General features: G+C 39.8%; 4 protein-coding genes across 7 annotated transcripts in view; 2 read left to right on the top strand and 2 right to left on the bottom strand.

Annotated features, from left to right (window-relative positions):
* Nucleotides 1–241: 241 nt before the first annotated feature.
* On the top strand, nt 242–2013 carry LOC119655337. Its single transcript, XM_038061186.1, has 2 exons — nt 242–477; nt 712–2013. The coding sequence occupies exon 2, from the start codon at nt 776–778 to the stop codon at nt 1940–1942; it is 1167 nt and encodes a 388-aa protein (XP_037917114.1). The 5' UTR covers nt 242–477; nt 712–775; the 3' UTR covers nt 1943–2013.
* LOC119655344 (transmembrane protein 199) lies at nt 2003–3107 on the bottom strand. Its single transcript, XM_038061198.1, has 2 exons — nt 2424–3107; nt 2003–2361 (listed from the first exon to the last, which is right to left on the bottom strand). Exons 1-2 carry the CDS (start codon nt 3079–3081, stop codon nt 2102–2104), a joined length of 918 nt encoding a protein of 305 aa, XP_037917126.1. The 5' UTR covers nt 3082–3107; the 3' UTR covers nt 2003–2101.
* On the bottom strand, nt 3098–9056 carry LOC119655353 (biogenesis of lysosome-related organelles complex 1 subunit 5). Its single transcript, XM_038061208.1, has 4 exons — nt 8966–9056; nt 8819–8901; nt 8549–8737; nt 3098–3301 (listed from the first exon to the last, which is right to left on the bottom strand). Exons 1-4 carry the CDS (start codon nt 8985–8987, stop codon nt 3134–3136), a joined length of 462 nt encoding a protein of 153 aa, XP_037917136.1. The 5' UTR covers nt 8988–9056; the 3' UTR covers nt 3098–3133.
* Nucleotides 9057–9322: 266 nt separating this feature from the next.
* The window catches only part of LOC119646523 (E3 ubiquitin-protein ligase RBBP6), a 35766-nt gene continuing 20535 nt past the window's right edge, over nt 9323–24553 (top strand). The window contains exons 1-14 of one of the 4 annotated variants that reach the window (XM_038046994.1): nt 9323–9457; nt 17267–17530; nt 17621–17867; nt 17961–17972; nt 18153–18335; nt 18392–18540; nt 18597–18755; nt 18817–19223; nt 19310–19587; nt 19783–19938; nt 19999–20319; nt 20391–20483; nt 22373–22474; nt 22813–22908. In XM_038046994.1, coding sequence (XP_037902922.1) covers nt 17365–17530; nt 17621–17867; nt 17961–17972; nt 18153–18335; nt 18392–18540; nt 18597–18755; nt 18817–19223; nt 19310–19587; nt 19783–19938; nt 19999–20319; nt 20391–20483; nt 22373–22474; nt 22813–22908 — 2369 coding nt within the window. In that variant the 5' untranslated portion in view covers nt 9323–9457; nt 17267–17364. Of the gene's footprint in view, nt 9458–17266; nt 17531–17620; nt 17868–17936; nt 17973–18152; nt 18336–18391; nt 18541–18596; nt 18756–18816; nt 19224–19309; nt 19588–19782; nt 19939–19998; nt 20320–20390; nt 20484–22372; nt 22475–22812; nt 22909–24553 lie in introns of all 4 variants that reach the window. The other 3 variants (XM_038046986.1, XM_038047012.1, XM_038047002.1) reach the window with 3 other exon arrangements.

Genomic DNA, 24553 nt, shown 5'->3' with positions numbered 1-24553 from the left:
GCCAAATGGCAATAAAATCAACAGAATATTTCAAGAAAATGTCACGAAGACATCGATGCTAGTTAGAAATACATCCTATATTGTTCGCCATTCATCGTTAATTTAGTGTATATAGTATAACTACCTCATTGACCAGGATATTCAAAGTACGAATTTCAGTAGTTCAAGTTTCATCGACTATTTTCCAGTACGTTCAATGTCAATTTGAGTGAATTTCACCACGGGGAGGTCGTTATTCACCACCCGTGGCTGCTTGCAGAAATTGACACTTTGACACTTGCTGGCATTTTATTTACGTATATTCTGTTATCGTTGCTAGCAGCGGAGTGACTTGGCCAGAGCTCTAGTAACTGTTGGTTGGTTTCCTGTGAGATGTGATCCTTTTAATTTGGAGCGTTGGAAAGTTGGACAGTGTCGTTTACGAGATTCAGCAAGTAAGGCTACTGACGCACATTATAGCGGCAAGCCTAGACAAAGGTAAGACTCGATAACAAAAGAAATACAAGAGAAAGTAACGAAATATTCGAGCTGCTCCGATGGTTTTTAAATATTTTGTTAATTTGATATGTCGGAGTATCTCGTGATGGAAAAATGGATGAGTTGTATCCTATTTTAAACCTGCAAATTGTATACGTCATCCGCAATTATTTTTGTCAATACGTTGTTGAGAGCTATTCAACTATCAACACTGAAATTTATTCTTTTTTCCAGGTGGAGTTTGAAACGAACATGCTGCCGGGTTAAAGACTGCGTTCCCATCGGGAACTCTTCTGAAATGGCTGCTATGTTGCTGAAGGAAGTTTGCATTGAGGTGCGTCGGAAACTTCAATGTGCAAACGTCTACTTGACTTTCGACAAGAACTTCTCAGAATGCCAAAGTGCAGTTAAAATAATCCTGAAATCCAATGAGATAACAATTAAATATGACGGCCAAACTGCTGTCATCAGTTTGTTGACTTTCTTCAGCATCGATCAACGTTCGATCAGCTCATTAGTGATAGAAGGAAACAATGTGAGTTTCCGAGTAATACTCGCGAACGAAACGGGCAGCTTGGATCTATTGTTCGACGACGACGAGCCGGAAGAGTATAAAATAATCAACGCACCCAAAGATGACATCAAAGTTACCATGAAGAAGGACCAACTCTATCAACTGAAATGTTCAAATTGCGAGAATACCCTCCTGAACGAACGCAAGTGTTTCTCGCGAGTTCTCGAGCTACCATCCGAATTCATTGGAATGTCGGAGTGGTTTTGCCATAAACACGATCATGTCGAGCATGATCTGACTCCCAAAGCAGATGACGTATTTTTCGGACTATATTTTATAGTAATTAATTTTACAAATATTTGTAACGTAATAGATAGGGATCAATTTATTTATTGCAAACGCTGCCTAAAGTTCCTGGGCGAGAAAGTGTATCGCGACAAGGCAGTAAAGATATGGAATGATAGCACTTGCCTCGATGACAATGGTACTAGTCAGCAGCTTTTCGCGGGAAATGACGCCGAATGCATTCACAATATAATCAACAAAATTTTGACTGAAAACTTGTTAACTTCAAAATTGTACTCAATGCAATTTGTTAAAATTTTGTTTGAAGCAACATTTCCAAATCGCAAACGGAATTTCTTGATGTTGAACATATTAGAACGTAATTTGGAGATTTTGGCAAACTTTCATGTAAATAATGGGGAAGAGATAAGCCTTGAAAGCAAAAAATCGCTAAAAGTGCTTTTTAAAGCTGAAAATAGTGCCGACCAACCATTGGTAACCTTTTGGAAGAACGATTTCAATGTGCAAAATGTAACGGTCTCGCATAAAATGTTTACCGAATTTGTTAGGCTACTGCAGAGCAACGCGAAGCTAGTACCAGAGATTTATAGATATAATAACGGATTCATGTTAAGTTATTTCTTCCTCCAAAGCTGTGAACAATAGTAAAGTACACTCTAATGAGTATGTAAAAAGTCGAAAGAAATTACAAATAAAGCAAGCAAATTACACTCTGAGGACTATGTTTTTATTCATATAAAACAACATAACTTTAGGACTTCACTTATGTTTACACTTGTTCAACGTGTTCTGCTGGGAACGGGGCTAGTCTTGATGCGGCCTGGGTTTACGAGCTGGCATCGGGATATCTTCAATTGGCTCATCGTATTCGTTTAGCTTTTTCGCTAGGAAATAGATTTCTGCCAAGGCTATGATCAAAGCACACATAACTCCCATGAAAAGGCGGAAACCAAAGTCGAGTTCGCCAAGCATATACTCTAATCCAATAAAGCCAAATGCAAATCCAGTGATGACCGAAACTACAAACTGGAACACGGCAATAAGCTGACGATTTATCGTTTTTACTGATAAAGAGAGGTAAGACGTTAGAACAGTTAGTTCGGCTGAAATATCTAGGGCTACTTACTCTGGTATGCAATTGTGTCTTCCGGTAGGTGCTGTCGTGTCGCGTCAACATCCTTAGTCATGTTCCGATATTCACGTTCCTGCTGTTGTTCTCGCAACTTGACACAGCGTGCTTCTAACTCTGGGTTACGTGGAATAAATTGGTTTTTCGGTAGAATAACCTCCGAATCTATAAGAAGCTCGTGAATATAGTCATCACACTCGTTAGCAGCGCGATGTTTTTCCAGAATTTGGTCGATCCATCGAATATCGTTGATGTTGAGGAGGAAATCTGGTTTATTATTTGGCTTGGTTTCGGATGCATTCAGTTTTGTTTTTGTGCTTGGAGGATCTTCTTTGAGCTCGCTTTCAATGTTTTCAATATTTTCTTCATCATCGGCAGTAAATACATCTATAAATTTGGAAGTGCTGCCGAATAGTTTATTGAAATCTTCCCCACTTGAAATACTCTTCAGTGTTTCTCTTTGCTTCTCGGAGAGGACTTTCTTTGGGATGTATTTGTCATAAACTTCTTTAGATTCATGTTTAATTCCTCCAGCTTCGCGTATTCGAATTATATTTTCAGGCAACGGTTCACTGGTCTTTACTTTACAAATGAACTCAGTTAGGGTTTTTGATGGTCTTATTTGAACCTGAACATCTTGGATTGGACCTTTCATTTTGAATTTCTTTTTTGAAATGACGATTTAAGCACCATGAACTAACAACGCTTTACTTATGAATGTGCAACTTGCGTTCGAGATCAGAATAAAACTCAACAAGTTCTTCCTCCTTTTCTTCAAATGTTAAATCGATCCTTGAACACTTGTGGGTCATATCATCAACAAATACTTGCCATGCTTTCTTCCGTGTTTGACGATTATTTTCAAGAAGTGCGTCCTGTTTCATAATAAATTTAATCAATGCAAATAAAAATTTGAAAATTTGATGCATATTTGAAATATCAGAACTATAATACTAGACCATCATCATCAACGGCGCAACAACCGGTATCCGGTCTAGGCCTGCCTTAATAAGGAACTCCAGACATCCCGGTTTTGCGCCGAGGTCCACCAATTCGATATCCCGAAAAGCTATCTGGCGTCCTGACCTACGCCATTGCTCCATCTTAGGCAGGGTCTGCCTCGTCTTCTTTTTGTACCATAGATATTGCCCTTATAGACTTTCCGGGTGGGATCATCCTCATCCATACGGATTAAGTGACCCGCCCACCGTAACCTATTGAGCCGGATTTTATCCACAACCGGACGGTCATGGTATCGCTCATAGATTTCGTGGTTATGTAGGCTACGGAATCGGAATAATACTACAACCTTCGCTTAGTTTAAGTGGAATCTTTACATACAAAAACAAGTAGGAATACCGGAAGCTCTGCGCCACAGGTAAAAGGTTTTGTGGTCATCTTATGTGAGCAACTCTCTTTGCACGTGTTTCCATCCGTATATAGCTACAAATCCAACACAATCTTTCATATTTTTGCAATCACACATAAATATTATCCTCACCCTAAATAGACAACAAACTCAAATTCAACACAAAATGGAGCCAATGCCTATATGTTAAGGGGTTCACTGATCGCATTTTCTTACCAAATTTGGTGACAATTGGTTTAGACGTTTTCGAGCAAATCGAGTGACAGACAGACAGACATTGAATCGATTTTAATAAGGTTTTATGTTTACGAGAAACCTTAAAAAGTAAGGTCTAGGGACATCAGGTGCTGCTGAAACTTGGCCGACTGAACGAAACAATCCTGATGTGGGTGCCGGGGCACTCTAACATCGCCGGTAATGAGGAGGCTGACAGACTGGCTCGCCGAGAGTCTGGATCCACAATGGTGGGGTCAGAACTAGCTCTTGGAATCCGACCATCTACTGTCAAGTCTACTCTGAAGGGTGAAGTCGCAAGGATTCACGCCGCCGAGTGGAGAAATTTGGACTCTTGTCGGCAGGCGAAAATCCTTGTGAACGAGCCTAGGGCCACTAGAGCGGCATTTTTGTTGACCTTTAAGAAGTGGGACATGGTAGTAGGGCTTTTAACGTGACACTGCTCCTTAAGCTACCGTATGGAAAAGATTGGGGTAGTGGTTTCGGCTATGTGCAGCCAATGTGAGGAGGAGGAGGAGACGGCCCTGCACTTTTTATGCAGCTGCCCGGCATCCTCAGATCTCAGACGAAGACATCTTGGCAAGGTTTTCTTCAATGAAGAATCTGCACACTCCCTGCCTCTGGAAAATGTTCTAAAATTCGCTAAAGCCTGCGAACACCGTAGGCGGGAAGCCATTGAATAGGCGATTTACGGGGATAGTACAATGGGCCTAACAATAGCCTGAGTGCTCGGAGCTGCGGCTGCCCCCAGTAAACTAAACTAACAAACTAAGGGCTCGGGGCGAAAGGATTTCTTAGCTAATTTAAAAAAAGGCTAGAAGACATAGGATGCCTTTTGTTTTGAGATTTAAATTTAATATGCGAGGATCACACTTGTAGGCTGTGTTAAAAATACTTTTAATGCTACTCTCCATAAATGCAAATTGTGGGTAACTCGTTCACTGTTCATTTTACGAGCATACTCTTCATTATCTTACATTTATCTACGGAAAAATAAATTTAGAGGAGATATTTAGTAAAATGATGGCGTAATACCAATGGTAATGGAAAATGAAATGAGAAAACATGTTCATGGCAAGAGAAGCGATCGATCCTATGAACAGAGTTCTATCTAACATTACCGAGAAAAGATGAGAGTGAAAAGAGGGCGAAGTTACGAATGTAATCGATGCAGAAAAGCTAATTCCATCCGTGATGTAATACATGTTTCGGTAGAGATCAGGGTGCTTATATATAGATATTTGCGTTTCATACGTTAAGTGATACTTAGCATATGCACTACCAAACTAAATAATAAAACGAAAAAAAGCTATGCGAATATTCTTTACTCTCAATATGAGTGAATGACTGATATTTAACGATTTCTTTTGATTTGGTTGCAAGCTAGGTTTTTTTTAAATTTTCCTAGGGAATTTTGAGAATTGAAGCGATTGCACTTATTAAGATTGTTTATACTGCACAACTTACCATAGCTGAAAAGACTTAGTCTGTATCACTTAAATATTGATTGTATCTGAACATGAATTGATTTACACTAATAAAGCTATCTATCTATCTATCTTTTGATTTGGTGACTGAAAAATAATCTCCGATGTACATAGATCTGAGCAGTTGGGATTCCATGATAGATGGATGGAGTGCAATAGGATTAGTTCTGCGGATGGGCCTGAAGGCCACGCGAGATTTTCATCTTGAAAAATAGTAGTGGTGATAAGCTCACTTAGGAATTCAGACAAGAAAACTGGTGAAAAGTCTTAAGTTGCAGCTATTATTTAAAAAGAATGACACTTTGTGTGTGCTTGCAAGTGATAGCCTCTGAAACGGTATATCGAGGCGATTTCTCGTCAGTTGATTGAAGAACTGATATAATGGGAATGCCACAGTGTGATGTGATTCTATTATTCTTTTATTACAAATTATTGGCAAAATTCTTGGGATCAGGAAATTAGAAGCGTAGATAACAAAGATTCTACTCTATGTCAACGATGCTATGCTGACTAATTTGGGTATTTTTCATTCCATTATTAGAAGTCTTGATGCGTGAATTGACAGCGCCATAAGTGTCAAATATTAGTGACCACTTCTGCGGGAGACGATCTTAATTTCATACTCTTTTGCATAACCATGGAGTATGCCATCAGGAAAATACCCATCGACACCTTAGAAACGCTATGTTCCAGTGGATCAATAAGGAAGTCATAGAGAACTAAATGCAACCATGCGTTGTACAACAGTATCGATCCTAGTCAATTTTCGCAAGCCGCAATAGATTGCCATATAGAGTGAATGTCGGAGAAAAGAATTAACAGGCGTGCTATGAAAGTCCAAGTGTTCGGCAGATATATGACAGGAAAAACTCGTAAAGGGTGAGAAGACGATAATAGCAAACCACTTTTCAAAGGATTTTTAAAACGAGACACTTGGAGACGAATCATACTGAAGCCCAAGGCGCGATTTAGGCTACAATAAATAATGCGCATGGGTAGCGATTTCATTATCATGGCGAACTTATGGCTGTCTGGAGTGGCTATTATGGGTAACTGTTTTGGATTTCCTTAATTTTTTTTCAATCATCTTGAAATTTGCGAAGATAATATAGCAGAGTGCCTGTAGGCTTGCTGCTCAGTATACCTTTGAGTGGATTATGAACCCTAGTATCCCCATTCTCATCTAGTCTGGACACAACAAAAGTATTACTTCATGGACATACTCTTAATGTTCAAATTAAAGCAGATTTTTCTTCCAATATAATAATAATGATACTCCGATTATAAACAATCTCAATCTCATCTAGTAGAGGTCCGATATATTATCACACCAAAATCTACCGTCATCTATCTCTCAACTGTTTCTTATACGACAAAAACCCTAACCCGATAAACAAGAGTTTAACCTTACCTAGCTTCGTGTGGGTGGTACTATCGTCTTAATTCACACTTGCCCCGAATTGACCAAAACATCCGAAACGCCTAAAAACGGGACAAATTGTACCAACTTGTCCTCCAGGTTGGGGGTTGGGTGGGGCTAACAACCTTACATGGAAAACCGAAGTTACGAAGCCACAGCAGGAGCCTCGGACTGGACGGATAATACAACGACGAACCCGGCAACGACAAAGGAATAATGATTTGTGCATTTTCTCATGGAACGTGTGCTTCCTATACAGAGATGAAGCTGCCAAGCAGCTAAGTTTAGAAATATAAGCCTCATAAACGTTCACGCCGCTACAGAAGACACTGCACAGTCGGAGAAGGATACCTTCTACGAGGCAGTTGAGCGGACCCTCGAAGTCTGTCCCAAGTATGATATCAAAATCATACTTGGAGATTTCAACAGTCAAGTAGGGACGGACCCCGTATTTAGGCGATACGTTCGCTTCCATAGGTATACCAATAATAACGGACTGTGGATTATTCAGTTAGCAATATCGCACGAAATGGTTGTTGGAAGTACATGGTTTGCGCGGAAAGCGGTCCACAAACATACGTGGGCGTCTCCAGACGGGACCACTTTCAACCAAATTTACCACGTGCTGATTGAACGCCGCCCCCTCTCAGCTTTGATGAATGTCAGAACATAAAGGGTATATGGTGGCAACGTCAACGCCAAAACCAAAAGAATGAACAACATCGAATCGCAGTGGTCAAACGAATACAATGAAGATAGGAGACTCCAACTTTGAGACCGTTAAAAATTTCTCCTATCTAGGGTCGAAAATTACAACCGATAACAGCTACGACGATGAAATCCGCGCACGGTTGTTGGCAGCCAAAAGAGCTTATTTCAGCATCCGTCTTAGCATGTACAAGACAATGATCTTGCCAATCCTCATGTATTCCTCGGAGACTTGGGTTCTTAGCAAGAAGAATTGCCGCGTTCGAGAGAAGATTCCTCCGAAGACATGAGGAATGACGATTCCGTAGCCTACATAACTACGAAATCTATGAACGATACCATGACCGTCAGGTTGTGGATAAAATCCGACTCAATAGATTACGGTGGGCGGGTCACTTAATCCGTATAAATGAGGATGATCCAGCCCGGAAAGTCTATAAGGGGGCAATATCTATGGTTGAAAAAGAAGACGAGGCAGACCCTGCCTGAGATGGAGCGATGGCGTAAGTCAGGACGCCAGGAGACTTTTCGGGATATCGAATTGGTGGACCTCGGCGCATATAAAGGCAGGCCTGTACTGAATACCGGTTGTTGCGTCGTTGATGATGATGACGATCTAATGTTTCCTGATAAATTTAAATAAATCGACGAAAGATCTCTGTTTTTGTCAATGAGACGAAATGGGACCTCACATTATCGAAAAATGAGTTTCCACATGAGGCACATGACAATTTGCCAATGGGATAGGAAGCATTTAGAATCCTTTCTATATAAACATTCCGTTTATAGGCTAGCGTAGAAAGCATTAGCTTAAAAAGCCATTCATCCTAAAAGGATTTGGTTTGAAGAAATATTTCTCCTGGAGCAGCTTATACGAAATTGACCGCTAATCAGAGACACTTACCAAACTTGGATCTCTTTGCTGTGAAAGGACTTCTTCACAGGACTTCAGACTGGCATCCAATTGTTGCTGCAAGTTCAGCAAATTGCTTTCACAGAGATTTTCACACTTTTTCACCGTATTGGTTTTCACTTCAGCTGTTGTTTGGATGGCAGAGAAAAGATTTTCAACTTCTCGGTCTCTACGCCGTTCCTGTCGCAGAAAATAAGCAAAAACATAATTTCTTATTGGCATGAACCGGTGTCTAAAAATAAGTAAATGGACCGAACCTACCTCAAACTCATGTAGAAAAAATGCAATTTCTCCACTTAGGAATGGCTTATGATCGAATATTCTATCGTAAATGTTTCCAATGTCTGCAAGGAAATGTTGCATTGAAAATTACATCAATTTTCATATTTGAAAGAAATAGGAACGAACCTCTGATGATCTCTGCTGTCATTTTTGATAGACATCATGTGATTGGAAACATTGGGCAGCTGATTCTGGAAGGTAGTTAACTAATTTGGAGGTGAATGGAAAGTGAAAGCCGGCGATTGTAATTGAATTGGAAAACTTGGGTTTGAATATGAAAATGAAACAGTTCGTGTCCTACAATCATATGGCAAGATACATGTCATCATATAATTCGTTCAATTACTTGAATTTAATAATTTTCGACTGCAATTATTACTATTTCTGTTCATTAAATTTCCAATCGCCATTTTTAACAAGCGCACTAAATACCGAACGCATCCTAGCCATATTGAAATCAATAAATGTAGTTCCATGCGCCACCGTAAGGTCGCACTTTGATTTCGGGAAGATGGACTGCCATATTTTTGTAGGTTGAGGAGTCATTCCATTTCAGTTCTGAAGTTTTCTCGGGCAGAACGCGGCAGAAATTGATTTTAAAGTTAATTGAACGTGAATGTAAGTTCCATTGCAAGTTTCAAGAATGTTTTTATACGTGCGCGTTACGAATTATCAACGTTTTCTGAGTGTTTTTTTAGTGGTCACATATGTCATTGAGTTGTGTTTTGCAAAGTAGAATTTTGAGGCCCCTCCAAAACCTGCAAGTCCATTGAAATTGTATTTGAGTTTTCCACTGGGTGGATTTTTGCAAAATGTGTTTGGTTCGCTTAGGGTAGGAAAGTGTTTTGTAATGTAATGATTGAAGTGGATGTATCTGGTGCGAATCTGAAATGGGGAAGACGATGTAGCGATGCCGGTTCCTTGACCCCTCTTTGAAGCGGTCCAAAAGTATAATGGCGTTTGCTTTTGCAAGGAGAAAGTCGCAACAAGATAATTTCCATGGTTCCGGCATAGTATATGGTGTTTAAGGTTGCATTTCGTGGTTGCGTCCTGTTTTGAGAAAGTGCATTGTTTGAAATGAGTCTGGCCCATAGTGAAATTGTTTTATGTCTAATTATATAATTGGTAATTTTGTGAAAAATCGATGGTAGATGATTTGCTTGTGATATCAAAGAAGACGTGAACGATGAAAATCAATACTGAGCTTTACTGGGTAGGATTTCTGTGCTGAATGGAGTCAGGTGTGTTTTGGTTCGATGTACGTGGTTGTCGGTATTTGTGGGGCGGCCTCGGGTGACAGTGAACTAGTTTATGTTTGAACGTTGACATTGCCAAACAAGTCAGTATTTAGATAAAATAACAAGTCTTCCCTCAAAGATATTTCGTTCGCAGCATCTGGTGGTGTGGGGCAGATGGGGGATTCTCGGGGAAACTCGTTCATTTTGAAATTGCTCCTCACTTCGAAACTACTTCAAATGCAATTTATAAGGATTTCTTCTAATATAGGCAAAATCTATAAAATTTTTCCACAGAGTGAACAATATAATCTTATCGGCAGATTGGATCCCTGATTGGTGCTGCAAAGCTGACTTGTAGGCAAAAGGAGCAATTCGACTTGAATTTTATAAAATAGGCGACAATTAGTTAGTAAATATTAATTTTATTGGGATTTCATTTCGAACATTTCCAGCTTCTCTTAGATGAAGTGAATCCTGTTCCATCTATAATCTAATTTTATTAGTCAAACGATCAAAGTTCTGCCAATTGTCAGAAGTCAACTAGCTGTTAAGGTTTTCCGATTTCCCTGACTCGGGTTTCGTGGACTTAAGGGTTGTGTTACATTCGCTTAAGCATATTCTGTCCTGTTGTCATAATGCTTTGCTAGGAGTAGGCTAACATTTGTTTGTGCCAACTGTATCGCTTTTATGGCGAGCTCGAATCTACATAAATTATGTGACTTCCGAACTTATGGAGACTGAGGGATTATCTTTGCTAACATTTCCCGTTCTTCCTTGTTCATTATAAAATAACTGTCTCGGTTCAATGACTGTGTCTTTTGCGTCTTTTTCACCTTTTCCTCCCCTTCCTTCTGATTGGTATACTTCAGAAAAAGTTATCCCTTTAAGAGGGAAACCGCATTAGAAGGGTTAGCTCCAAGTACTTTTTTGAGGCTTTTTTGGGTAAAATTGGAATTCAATCGAATTTTGACAATATGTCACATTTCGGACAACTTTTTTTTTTAGAATAATTTAAACCAAAACTAGAAAAGTTATACAGCATTAGTCCGCTGAAGGGGTAATTAGAATTCTCCAACTGCGGGACAACTCCCCGCAACATCGAACACGTATGCAGAATGGTGTACTTCTGCATGTGCAAAATTCCTCGGAAGCCAATGGAAGCCGTGAGAGATTTAGGTACAATACCTGTAGCTGACAATATTATGGGAGCTACAACCACCCGCCAGTGGTTCATAGTTCACCTTCTTCTCCACGTATTTCCGTTCTATGTTGCTATTATGGGGGATAGCAACATCAATTATATACGCGGAGCGATCCGTCTTGTCAACTAACAGTACGTCAGGCTTGTTAAGTAGAGTATGGCTATCAGTCAGAAGTTGCCGGTCACAATGCATGCTCTAAGCAGAACTATCAAGTACTGCTTGCGGCCCATATCAGTAAACCGGACATGTTCCCGTGATCAGCCCATGCTTGTATGCAAGGTCTTGATGGATAACCTTACATACAACATTATGTCTGGTGGTGTATTGCATCGGTGCCATAACTACAGCCAGAAATGAGATGGTCCAACGTCCCTAACGCCGAACCACAAATTCTGCAATGGTCGTTCTCCACCCGTTCTTATGATGAGCTTCTTATAAGGTTGGGTGGCGACCACGCCGTCCTGAATGGCACGCACAATCCCTCCGGCTCAGCAAAGAGCTCCTCAGCACACAACCGTCTGTTCGACAAATGGCTTCCAAAGACAATTCACTTGTTTACCGTTCATTGCCTTCGACTTCCATTCATCGATCCCCTCTTGGTCCGACTTTACAGGATTGAAAGATCGATCCTTCAAGTTAAGGGGAGTCAGTCCACAGTCTGCCTTACAGAAACCCTCATGCAAGGAACTCGCCTGCTCGTTGCTGTAAAAATAAGCGTATAGCGAGTCAACTTGACGTTGTGTCGTCACGTCAACCACGCCCCTACCTCCAATGTCACGAGGCAGGTTCATCCGCTCCACGGCAGATGATGCATTCGGAATTTGGACATAGTTATCCGTATCCGCCGCTGGATGTTTTCCAATCTGTCGGTTGCGCTTATTTTATTCTTCCCCGAGAGATGTGATTTCAGTACCAGCTTTACACGCCGGAGGAATCCGGACAGCAGCGCATCCTTCAGATCACCAACTCAAGCATGGGCTCCTTGCAGAATTTCTAGGTATTTGTAGAAGTCTGTCTCGGTCATAACTTCGTGGTGGAGGTCACCAATGCTATGTCCGGCATGCGGCTCGTGATGACGTTTGCGGTTGGCTTGGATTCGACACTTGTCTAATCGAAACTCCATCCGGATATCACGGCTGAACATGTCTATTATTCGCAACAGACTTCTAAGATGGTCGTCAGTAACAGCACACAGTCATCTAAGTACATCAAATATGTCAGTTCGCACTTAGCACGTAGGCCATATTTCATTGCAAAACCATGCCCTCTAGCATCATGCAGTAGTTACGAAAGGGGTTCAGTGCCATACAAAACTAAAGGGTATTCAATGAATCCCCCTGGAAGATGCTTTAAAAGCACTCTTGACTCACAAGAGTATTCACACTAGAAATCGTTGCACCCGCACCGAACTATCTATCAGGAATCTCCGTTTCTTTTTTTTAAAACAATAAATTAAGATTTAAACAAAGAACATTATTTAATAACTTATTTTAAATTGCACTCGTTCAGGTGAACAGATCTCACAAAACGATCGCTTCGAGGGTAGAGGTAGAAGAAAGTAATCTACTTTTTCTCAAAACCCGTTGCCTCGCCAAAACGGATTATTCACCGTTGGCATTCCCTTCTTGTGGCGAGTTCCAATAAGACACGGAAAGCGCCGGTGGCGTAATCTATCCGTTCGCATTAACAACATTGGTCTGGAAGAAATGCTCTCTACGCTCGAGAACACGGTACGGGCCTTCGTATGGAAGTTGCAGCGGCTTCCCGACGGCATCCGTCCTGACCAAGACGTGCGTGCATGTGTTCATCGATCTCTTATCGAAGACCGGATCACTGGGAGCCTTGGCAAGACTTGAGTCCAGGACGAATCGTCGCGTGCCGTAATGGTGGCTTTCAGCGTCCGGTGGCAGCATTCTAGCATCCCATTGGATTGCGGGTGGTATGCCGTAGTCCGCTGGCGTTTGAAACCCAGGAGTTTGCCTAACTCCCAGAAAAGGGTGGACTCAAATTGCATCCCTTGGTCAGTGATGATCATAGCAGGGACGCCAAAGTGAGGGATCCACTCTCGACAGAAGGCATCGGCACAAGATTGCGCCGTAATATCTTTGAGAGGTATTGCCTCAGGTCACCGCATAAACCTGTCGATGATTGTAAGGCAATACTTGAAACCGTGCTAGTCGCGCAAAGGGCGTGGGAATGATCCCACTTCTTTTCTTACATGCCTGGTGACTTTACACTTCTGGCATGCGATGCACTCTCTGGCCCAGGAGTTTACGTCCTTATTCATGGAGGGCCAGCAGTATTTTTCGGCGATTAGCCGATTTGTTTTATTGATGCCTGGATGCGCTAAGTTGTAAACCGCATGGAACACTTCCTTGCGAAAGGTGGCCGGAATGTATGGCCGGGGTCCCTTTTCCGAGTCTTCGCAGCAGAGAGAGAGGTTCGAGCCAAAGATGGGCAACTCCCGAAATTTGTATTTGAGGTTGGATTTGAGGCTTTGAAGTATTGCGTCATCCTCCTGCGCGCTGGCGATAGCCGAGAAGTCTAGTGAGGCGGGGATGTTTACCTCGCAGACACTGGGCTCTGAGTTATTAGCACCCTCAGATGTACGCACTGATAAGGTGGTATGCTACCCTTCCATGACTGTCGCCAAAAACGTTATTAATTTCGGATCAATGCGATACAGATGTACGACATTATTATTATTAATGTTGGAAGGGTTTTTCGAAATTTCAATTTTTCACTTTTTGGGTACACTGAAGTGATTTTTGGGGGAAAAACCTGGCTAATTTAGTGTTGCAATTTAAAAAAAATATTAACAAATTTGGAAAAAAAGACTCTCTAGCATTACCTTGTAAATTATGTACAGAAATAGTGTTCAAAATTTTAAAAGGATCGATGTTGTAATTTGGCTGTTATGAGAATCATCGATTTTGAAAACGTGAGTTTTGGGAAAAACGCTATGAAGTTTCGAACGCTCAAAAATGGAATAAAACGTTCATAAGCGAGTTTTATCGGCTTATTTTAAACTGAATCATCGATGCTAGGTCCACAAAGGTCCGTGATGTCTAAAGCAATTTTTGGCTACTGTCTATGACAAATTCTGCCTTCTTTAGTCTGCTTTTCAGCTCCCGGCTCTGCTTCGCCAATCGCTACCCATTCATGGATGAACCGGGGGCGATGATTCTCATGCCTTCCATAAAGATTAGTAAAATAAAGAACATTAAATTTCAACGCAGAAGCATATAACTCACTGCATGTCTGGGCGTTCACAGTTCCCACCTTAAAAACTTAAGGGTCTGTAGGTACAAATTTTAAAAAGTTGTTTGAAAGTTAAAGATACATATGTGGGCACACATGCAGGTAGGGATCTTATAATTTTTGGGTTAATGACCACCAATTATCAATAGTTAGTAGGTGGTCTGGTCCCTATATTTGTTAGCAAGTTTTTAAGGTTTTGTGTGAAACAAAACCTTATTAGAATCGAGACAGTGTCTGTCTGTCCGTGTGTCCGTCTGTCCGTCTGTCTGTCACACCCGATTTATTCGGAAACGGCTAGACCGATTGTCACGAAAATTGGTGAGAGTATGTAATCTGGTGATCCCTTTACATGCAGTAAGTGGCGCCATCTTGTGTTAAGTTTAAGGGGGGCTCCCCGTACATGTGAAAGGAGGGTGCAAATTTTTTTTTCACAGAATGTAGCCATGTAGGGTATCAAATGAAAGGTCTCAATTAGTACTTTTCGAATCTGGTTCAATATTTGATATTAGATGAAACATAGGGGAGTGAGGGTTCAAAATATGACCCACAAAAAGTGTAACAGGTCTCGTTCTCAGAACCTATCCAACCGAAAAATCTGAAAAAAATCACAGTGATGCATCTCTACGAAATCTAGGCCTCAAAATATATCCGGTTCCGGTATTTGCACAAATAAAGTTAATTATAGTATATTTCCACATTTTAGAAATTTACCCGGCACCCCCCTTTATATTCATCCCAGAAATACAAAATTTAGCATGAGTGTAACGAAGAATATAATGCACAGTTTGGTCAAGTTTGAAGAAAACCAACAATTATTAACAAAGTTATAGGGGGTGAAACTTTACAATTTTTCGTGAATTTCGTGCACTCTACAACCTGCATGACGTCATCATCACATATCAATTCGTCAATACCACAACGAAATGAGTTCTTATGAATTGGGTCGCAGAGAACTATTTTGTTTTAGTTTTTTAGTTATTTGTCAGCCAGACATGTGTGTATGTAGGTATATAATATATGCGTGCTAATGAACTTTGCGGGTAGTGCCCAATTCAAATAGATATAAGAAGTAAATCGGAGATATGGGTACGATCAATTTATATACGTGCATATATGTGTACAGTATTCGGTAATAGGCAGTTTGTTTGTTTAGGGTGAGCGTGATATCTATGGCTACAATATGTACGTATGTCTCGTAGTTTGGAAAAATATGAAGGATTATGTTGGATTTGTAGCTATATACGGACAGAAAAATGTGCGTTGAAGTTTCTTCCATAAGATGAACACAAAACCTTTATACCCGAAGCGCGAGCTTCCGGTATTCCGACTTGTTTAATTAGCCTCGATGCACAATTCCCCTCATCTGTGTTCATCAATTTTAACGCATCTTTTCGCAATATTTCCAAGCTCGCTCACTTGTCGTATTAGCCCCATATTTGGCCTCGTCACAGAATAACCCTCCTCGATGTCGCGCATCGGTACCGATGATCGCACCATGTTGATCCCCCTTATTTACTTCCTTGTTCTAGGTTCTTGGAACCTAGTCGTGATGAGGCATTTTGTTTGGCCAGCAGAGAGGCAACACTTAAGATACAATTTAGAAGCGAGAAGGACCCATTAATGGAAGAGGAAAAAAGTGGAATTTACAAAATCAACTGCCATGATTGCGAGATGTTCTACATTGGCCAAACAAAACGTCTCATCACGACGCATGGGCGAGCTTGGAAATATTGCGGAAGTATACGTCAAAATTGATGAACACAGATGAGGAGAATTGTGCATCGAGGCTAATTAAAAAACTCGCTGACAAGTATAGGGACCAGACCACCTACTAACTATTGATAATTGGTGGGCATTAACCCAAAAATTATAAGATCCTACTTGCATGTGTACAGACATATGTATCTTTAACTTTTAAACAACTTTTTTAAATTTGTATATTTTAAACAACTTTTTAAAATTTCTATATTTTAAACAACTTTTTAGAATTCGTACCAAAAGACCCTTAACTTTTTTTTTATTTAAAAACAGGAAAAACTTCCCAATGATTCAGTAGCTTAAAAGTGTAACTCTCGGAACAGTTTTAGCGTCTCAGAAGGCAATTTCAACATTTCCAGCTATTTCGTTTGGGTATCGTTATCTTTATTTCATCTGGGTTGTCCAAAATTGGAGTTTCCTGTCTGTCGATTCGTTAAATTTCACAAGTGTTCAACTGACTTAAATTTGAAGTTGTCCAATTTTCGGGATAGTTTATATGTTTGCCTCATTTGGTTCACTGTATTGATATCTCGTTTTTGATATTGATATTTTGCCTTTATTGGATTTTAGGTTCATAGTGCTGTATTTCTTGATATCACAATTAATCTAAACTCTTTTCAACTCGTCTTCAATCGAAACTAGACCATCTTGTTAGTTAAAAACTTAATATGTGATACCATTAAAAAACGTAGAAAAGTTGAAAGTAAAGAACGCCGCCGTGTTATTGTATCAAATTGTCACAGTTGGTTTGCGAGCCAAAACTCCATTGGCATTGTTTGACAAGGGTTCATTATTTTCTTTCATATATTTTAAGTTCTAAATTGCAACTTCGCCTCTCATATTCATAATAACAATCGTTCGCGTATCATTTCATTATCATACTTCATCGTCATTCGAACAAGTTTCACTCATCAAAAAGCGAATCTTATTTGAATTTTTACCAAATTTCTTTTTCTTGATTTTTGTAGGTGCTAAAAATAAAAGTAGATGAGCTTAAAACAGCACAAAATAAATTTTGATCACCCCCAATCTACTTTACCTAAGAGAAAGAACAAAATTTCACATAATGTCAGTGCATTATAAATTCAAAAGTGCATTGAATTCAGATACAGTCACATTCGACGGACTACATATATCCGTCGGTGATCTGAAAAAAGCAATAATTCATCAAAAACGGTTGGGTAAAACCGTTGACTTTGATTTGCAAATAACCAATGCACAGACAAAAGAAGGTTTGTGTCCATTTCTACTTGTTTCAATCAGTTTGTCGTTAAATTAACATTAGTTCATCATGATTTATATTTTGTATCAACTTTTTTCAGAATACTCGGATAATAATACATTAATTCCAAAAAACACATCACTTATCGTTGCGCGAATACCGTTGGCTGTTCAGCCGAAGAAACAATGGGACATTCAAGCTGAGAAGCAACAGCAACAGTCGCATAGGCATATTAATGCACCGGAGCCCGATAGCGGGGCTCTAGACTTGTCCCTTATGAATGGGACCGAAGAAGATAAGATACAAGCTATGATGATACAAAGCACGATGGATTACGATCCTAATAAGTAAGTTGATGAAATTCATTGTCCGTTGTGAATATATTTTGTTTGCATTAATTTACACGCTTTACATTGGATTTCTTATAAAAAATATAAAAGATTCAAGCACAGGTATATGAAAATTTCGAATATTTTTCCGGAATTCATATGGAAGTGTTTGAGAAACAATCGTAGATATAACGAATTAGAGTAAACTTTCAAGTTCCATATGTATTTCAACGATCCTATTGAAATTTGTATTCTAATCCCTATTGATCAATTTAATAAATCTTTAACTTTACCTTTCATCAGCTACCAAGTGATACGTGGACAAAGTCAGGTCGGTGAAGTGCCGGCCAACTATCGTTGTTTTAAGTGCCGCAAACCCGGCCATTGGATTAAAAATTGTCCACTATCCTCGAACGGCGATGCGAATGATTTTAAACGAAACACTGGAATTCCACGTTCGTTTATTGAACGCGATGCACAAGACAAGTGAGTATAGCCAATAAATTTGAGTCGAATGAAATTAATGATTTGTTCTTTTGAAGGAATTCAGCGGCAAATGCTGAACCAACACCCCCTCCAGTTGTGGAAAAGAAACAAGAGATCCCGGAAGATCTCATTTGTGGCATATGTAAGGATCTGTTTACAGATGCGGTTATGATACCCTGTTGTGGTAGCTCGTTTTGCGATGAATGTAAGTGAATAGTACCTATTTCGTGAACTGTTTGAAGGAATGTTTCTTTGTTATAGGTGTACGGACGGCGTTGTTAGAATCAGAAGATAATGAATGTCCTGATTGTAAAGAGAAAGGCAGCTCACCAGGATCACTAATACCCAACAGGTTCTTACGGAATTCTGTAAATGCTTTCAAAAATGAAACTGGTTACTCAAAACCTCGGCAACAGAAACGTAAGTTACTATTTCGTTATTTTGTCAGGTCAATCAAGTAATGTTTGAAATATGTCTGTAGCCCCTCCTAAGCCGAAGGAGCCGCAAGAAGTTGCTGCTGCGACTGAAGAAAGTGGAGATAAGAAGGAAGAACCAGATACTACCAGCGAGCAGAAATCTGAACCTAAACCATCAGAAAAGGAAAACGACGATAAGTCATCTCCTTTACATTCATCATCTGCGGCCAGAGAATCTCCGGTAAAGGAAAAGAAAGAGGTTGAAGGACATGATAAGAAAATAGACCCAGGTCATCATTCATCGCATGACGAAATTGAATCTGATTTCGAAGATAACATTACTGTCACAGTACCGCCTGCTCATTTGATTAGTCACCAGAGATCAGAATATCGGGAGCGACCTTATAATGGGCGACATTCCCGACATCTTAGACCTCCTGGTATGGACGGTTCACCAAAGCACAATTCCCAGGTTTGTTGAAGATTCTTCTACTCTTCAATTTTTATATTTTTGCGCTAATTCCATATATTTAAAAAAATAATTGTTTTCTTTAACAGTCGACACCATCTCATGGAGAAAGATCCGGTACACCAACAGTCGACGAAAAGGAATCAGGACATCACGAACATCATGATCATCATAAACATCATCAACAAATCCCGTCGCATCAAGCAGGTCCCCATCGTGGCGATCCAATTCGTCCGCATCGATCAACACCGTCTGATATGTATGGTCCAGGTGCCCCGATTACTTCTTACCCACCGGCACAGGGGCCGATGATGGGTCCTGGCAGACCATATGAAATGGGTGGCTACGGACCTCCACCGGGTCCAGGGTAAGTTTTTCAAAGTTATATTACACCATAAGGAGCAAGTTATTTTCGAAACTTTACATATTTTCTTCGGCTCAATTGTAATTTGTACCAAATGAAGGAATTTGTTCGAGGCAATCGTTCATTAGTGTAATCATTCATTTTCTTATTATCTGTCAGCTCAGATTTAACAATTTCTCATTATTTTTCATCTTACAGATATCCCCCTTACATGATGGACAACAGAATGCGAGGTCCTTTTCATCCTATCCGGCCGGGATATCCCCAACCGCATCAGATGCGTCCTCGAATGATGGCACCTCCTGGTTCTTTGGCTTCAGTATACCACGGTGTTGCTGCGAAAGTGGGCCCTGGGTATGTTTTACGATTGTCAAAGATTTAAATATACAGTAACTAATCAATTCTACTTTGCAGTATCATTGATGATCCACTGGAAGCGTTCAATCGTATCATGCGAGAAAAGGAAAAACGGAAGGAGGAGAGACGTCGTTTACCGACGGATAGCCGTCGCAGGTCACGCTCAATTGAATTGGGTCCAAGTCGTGGTGGTCGGGGCCATTCTCCACCTTCACATCATGGTCGGTTGCAGCGTGTAAGAAGTCCTGACGATCGACGAATGCGATCACCACAAATGCGTGATAGAAGAGGACGTTCCCGTGACAAACGATCACCGGAAAAGGAGAAGCGACGTCATCGGTCGAGTTCGTTTAGCGACAGAAGCCGAAGTAGGACAAGGTAGTGTCTTCATTTAATAACTTCATTATCGGATGGTGGCTCTGAATGGGTTTTTGTGATTTTCCTTGCAGATCTCGATCATGGTCAAATCCCCGTAAACGAAGTAAATCGCCTGTGCTACGTAGACGATCAAGATCTCGTTCGCCGTCTTTTACAATGAGCAGGTGAGTGAACCGCTGCAAGTTGATTTGAGCTTTAATTTTTTGTATATAATTTAATAATTATGCAGTCGGACCTCGATAACACGAGCTATTAATCGAGTTATGAGGATTCTTGTTATTAAGGTTACAAATCGAGCTATCTTATCGGATAAAATGAAAAAGAACGTCTACATTTTATATAATTAATGGTCATTTGTTTTAATAGTGAAAACATTGGAATAAATATGAATGCACAGTGTATATTGTCAAGTAGACCATGATCTTTATGGGCTGATCAATAGTTGATTAACGTCCCTTACTCTTCGCTTGAATTGGTATCCCCACATCTCTCAATAACATTCTGGAGTCACTAAAGCGACTGTTGCTTCTCTTATGCTACGAATGACATGTTGACTATTGACTATTGTTCTCACTATTTTCTTTGCCATTCTTACGCCTGAAGTTCAGACCAAGAGGAAAATGATTGAGGGTTCAGTGTGTGCCACATACGAGTATGTTTTCTGAATTCTAGATCTGGTAGCAACGAAAAATACTTGAATCAGAAGAATGAGAAGAAATCCATAAGTCCAGTTTTTTAGCCTTGGCGCCGTCAAAAAATTCCCTTTCTCTCAAATGGTTGCTCAAAGAGCTGAACAAGTAAACATATGAAAGGTCAAGGTCTCTGAGCGAGTGCAGTGGTGTAAAGCCTTGTCATTATGAAATATGATGTTACCTCTGTTCACCGAGGATGGACGTTTTTCCTTTAATGCTGCGTCTAGATGAGCACAGTATATTTCCGCTGGAATAATCTTCCGAATCCGTGGAATATCTCATCAACACACATGATGGCGATTTGGTAAAATAATTTAACTTTTTGTATATTTAATCCAATAAACTTGCTTATTATAACAATATAATTTATGTATGTATTTTAATTATTCCACGCTTCTCCGACTCTGCACTTTCTCTGGTTGCCTTTTCTCAATTTCCTCTTGACTCCGAAAAATAATTTTCGCTGTTAAAATTTGCAGTCGACATGAAAGTATCACGCCTAGCTGAAACCAAAGGGAGTTTGAGCGAAGAACCAGACACACGACTCAGCTACCGCAAATCAAAATGGAAGCATCGGGTCCCTCTTTTCCTGGCACCGTTTTTTTCCAGGCAGAAAGGCTTTAGCCGGATAAAGGAAACCTTTTTGATAGTGCCTCGTTGAGGCGAAATGGTGTGGGCTTCGCTTGAGGACTTCGAGCCTTTGTAAGGTGGCTTCACCGGCTAACGGGAGGCGTCTTAATTAGGACATGCGTTCAGGAGTTGGCGGATAGTGGTGGCTTTAGCTTTAGTCCACATAAACGACTACGTCTCCGATTCAAGTCTTGATTTTGGCTGTAGATGCTTGTTTGTAACCTTGTGAGCTTATCATTCATTAAAGTGTAAAAGAGAATGTGAATGTGTTATCAAGGATGTAGGTTTGTAGGCTGCTAACTCCGATTTTTTCCTTTCAAATCAACAATAATTATGTTAGATTCCTGTCTCGATTAGTAAAGTGGCCATAAAACTCAGGATATCAGGATACCATCTTTGAATTATGTGCTTCCGCTTTTATAATAATCTGGTGGCCAACTGTTTGTGACCACATAAATGTAATATCTTTCAAATGAAAATAGACGCTCTAATTATTGAAGCCTTACAAAACAGTCTTCTATTGGTTTCTCAATTTAGAATTATTAAAGCTACAATCTTATTCAATCTTTTACCCAGTTTTTTATCTAAACCACCGATTTTGTGTGAAATTCCCGTAGCTAATTTTATACCTTTCAAGTGGTTTTTTATCACTTTCCAAAACGTTTGAGCCCCATGAGTCGGTAACATTACCATTTATGAAAATTTTATAATTGACGATATGTTATACTCAGGTCGCGTTCTCGATCATTGACTCCGCATAGACGATTAAATTTAGCGGTTCGCCGTTATAATCGCTCCCCAGAGCCACATGGTAGACGAGCACTATCTCCTAGGTTAGTATGGGCAAGATTAATCCTGTTTTGGTAGCATCGTGTGTTGTTTACGGTAGATGTATAACCTTTGAAATAATATTCTAACATAACTTCGATCCAAGTGTTGCAAATGATTTATGAAAAGATTCTAATAATTTGTTCGATTCGTTTGAAGAATGGTTTGCTGTTTGCTATGTTCGTCTTGAAATGTTGTTGACCTAATACATTAAATTAAATATTTTTTGATGAATGTTCGTTTATGGGGGTTTGTAGGTTATTTTGAATTCAGTTTAGTTTTATGCATATGAAATCTGGTAGATTTTATCGATTTTGAAACGAATTTTTTTTTGTCTTTTCAGATATCGTCAGAAGGAAAACCGTCGACCAGAGCGTCGGGATGATTTTCCACCACGTGAAGAATTTCGTGATAGATCGCCGGGCAATTATCCGCCAAGGTATGATTTTTTAGGTTGATTATGATAAAATAATAGTAAATTTGTTATTAAATGACCAGACCATAATTAGGTTCGCAGTGTTTAACTATCATATACTATTACTTTTGCAAATTGGGGGTCGGTTTATGTGCAAGGCTCTCTGTAAAAACAAGACCGTAATGAAATTTGTTTACTGTCTGCCTTTGTTCGTCTTCTATTTGTCGAATCCGACGAATACAGAAGGCATGATTTGTGTGTGTGGTTTAAGTAAAACCCTCTATATAAGGGGTGTATTTCTAAGGTTTTGTTGTAAAAAAACCTTATTAAAATCTGTTAACTGTCTGTCCGTCCATTTTTCTATTTATCTGTCACACCTGTTATCTGAAAAATGGTGACTCCTATTATGAAATTCGGTGGAAAGGTGATACCTGTGAATCCCATTGCATGCAGTGAGTGCACAGTTCCACGCTGAGTTTTAAGGGGGGACACCATGCAAAAGAGGGGTGTACAATTTTTTCACCAAATATAAGCGTGTGGGGTATCAAATGAAAGGCTTCAATTAGTACTGTGAGACTGGTATTGATTTTGAAATTAATTGCAACGGGGAGAAGTGCGGGGGTTCGAAAATCCAACTTACTCAAAATAAATATGGTGGTCTATGCACATCGTATCTAGGCCTCAAAATACTCTTCATATCGGTATCTGTTTAAATTAAATTAATAATAGTGTGTTACTCTATTTATTATTCTATTATTACTCTATTGTCACTTTTGTCCAAATTTACTGCATTCTAAAACTTTGAATGTCTGATTAACAAAAGTGAATTGTCTGATAAACACTGCGAACTAGTTACAAATGGGACAAATGTTCAAATATCCTTATATAAGCAACATACAAAACCTTTCATACCTGAAGCGTTTAGCTTCAGGTTTCTCGATTAGTCTTTTACAAAACCAATTTGACAAGTTCTGAAAAAAAAATAAAATGCAATCCGCGATTTCATCATTCAAACGTTCCAACAACGTTATGCAATAGTTACTGTTGATTGCTTTTCCTTTCCCAAGATAGTGGATGAAATTATAACATGCGCATCCTAAAATCTTGTTACCATAACCTTGCCAGCCAACTGTTGCATCTTTGCACGCTTTGGGGTCGGCCTTGTTTCATCCATTGTCACATATCGACGTATAAATTTGAGTTGTGAGCTCGCGCGGCACCCATTTTGAACAGAACTTTCGCATACCCAAACATTCATGCACGATATGTCGAACACGTTCCTGTGATATCTTTAGAACTACAAGTATTTTGTGGACATTTTGATGTTTTAATCGATAACAGCCTCTCCTTGGGATGTCCACTGCTTGCATCGTCCTCGGTGCTCATTTTGCCTCGCTAAACTTAGCAAACCACTTGTTAACGGTTGATTTTCCAGGTACAAAGTCCGAATAATATTTATCAAGCCAAGTCTTGGCCACAACAACGAAGTTCCTTTTTATCCATTTTCTTCAAACTAACAAAAGTTGCCTCACTCAAAATGCTCTGTCCCACAAATTAATAGTCCGACAGCTGTCATATTTGTGCAAGTGCCTTTTGAAGGTTAGGGTTAAATAAAAATCATGGATTTAATACCAGTAGCACCTAGTAGCAATCGTAGCCCTCTTTCAAA

This window comes from Hermetia illucens, chromosome 1, assembly GCF_905115235.1.
Source record: "Hermetia illucens chromosome 1, iHerIll2.2.curated.20191125, whole genome shotgun sequence".
NCBI classification, from domain to species: domain Eukaryota; kingdom Metazoa; phylum Arthropoda; class Insecta; order Diptera; family Stratiomyidae; genus Hermetia; species Hermetia illucens.
This window is presented reverse-complemented; position numbering and strand designations above follow the sequence as displayed.

Bases quoted from the DNA above. Each gene is read 5' to 3' on its own strand.
- LOC119655337 (XM_038061186.1), top strand. From the start codon at position 776: ATGGCTGCTATGTTGCTGAAGGAAGTTTGCATTGAGGTGCGTCGGAAA.
- LOC119655344 (XM_038061198.1), bottom strand. From the start codon at position 3,081: ATGAAAGGTCCAATCCAAGATGTTCAGGTTCAAATAAGACCATCAAAA. The intron at 2,362-2,423 runs GTAAGTAGCCCT...TCTCTTTATCAG, and splicing joins AGACACAATTGCATACCAGA to TAAAAACGATAAATCGTCAG.
- LOC119655353 (XM_038061208.1), bottom strand. From the start codon at position 8,987: ATGACAGCAGAGATCATCAGAG. The intron at 8,738-8,818 runs GTAGGTTCGGTC...TTTCTGCGACAG, and splicing joins TTTTTCTACATGAGTTTGAG to GAACGGCGTAGAGACCGAGA. The intron at 3,302-8,548 runs GTAAGTGTCTCT...ATTATGAAACAG, and splicing joins AGCAAAGAGATCCAAGTTTG to GACGCACTTCTTGAAAATAA.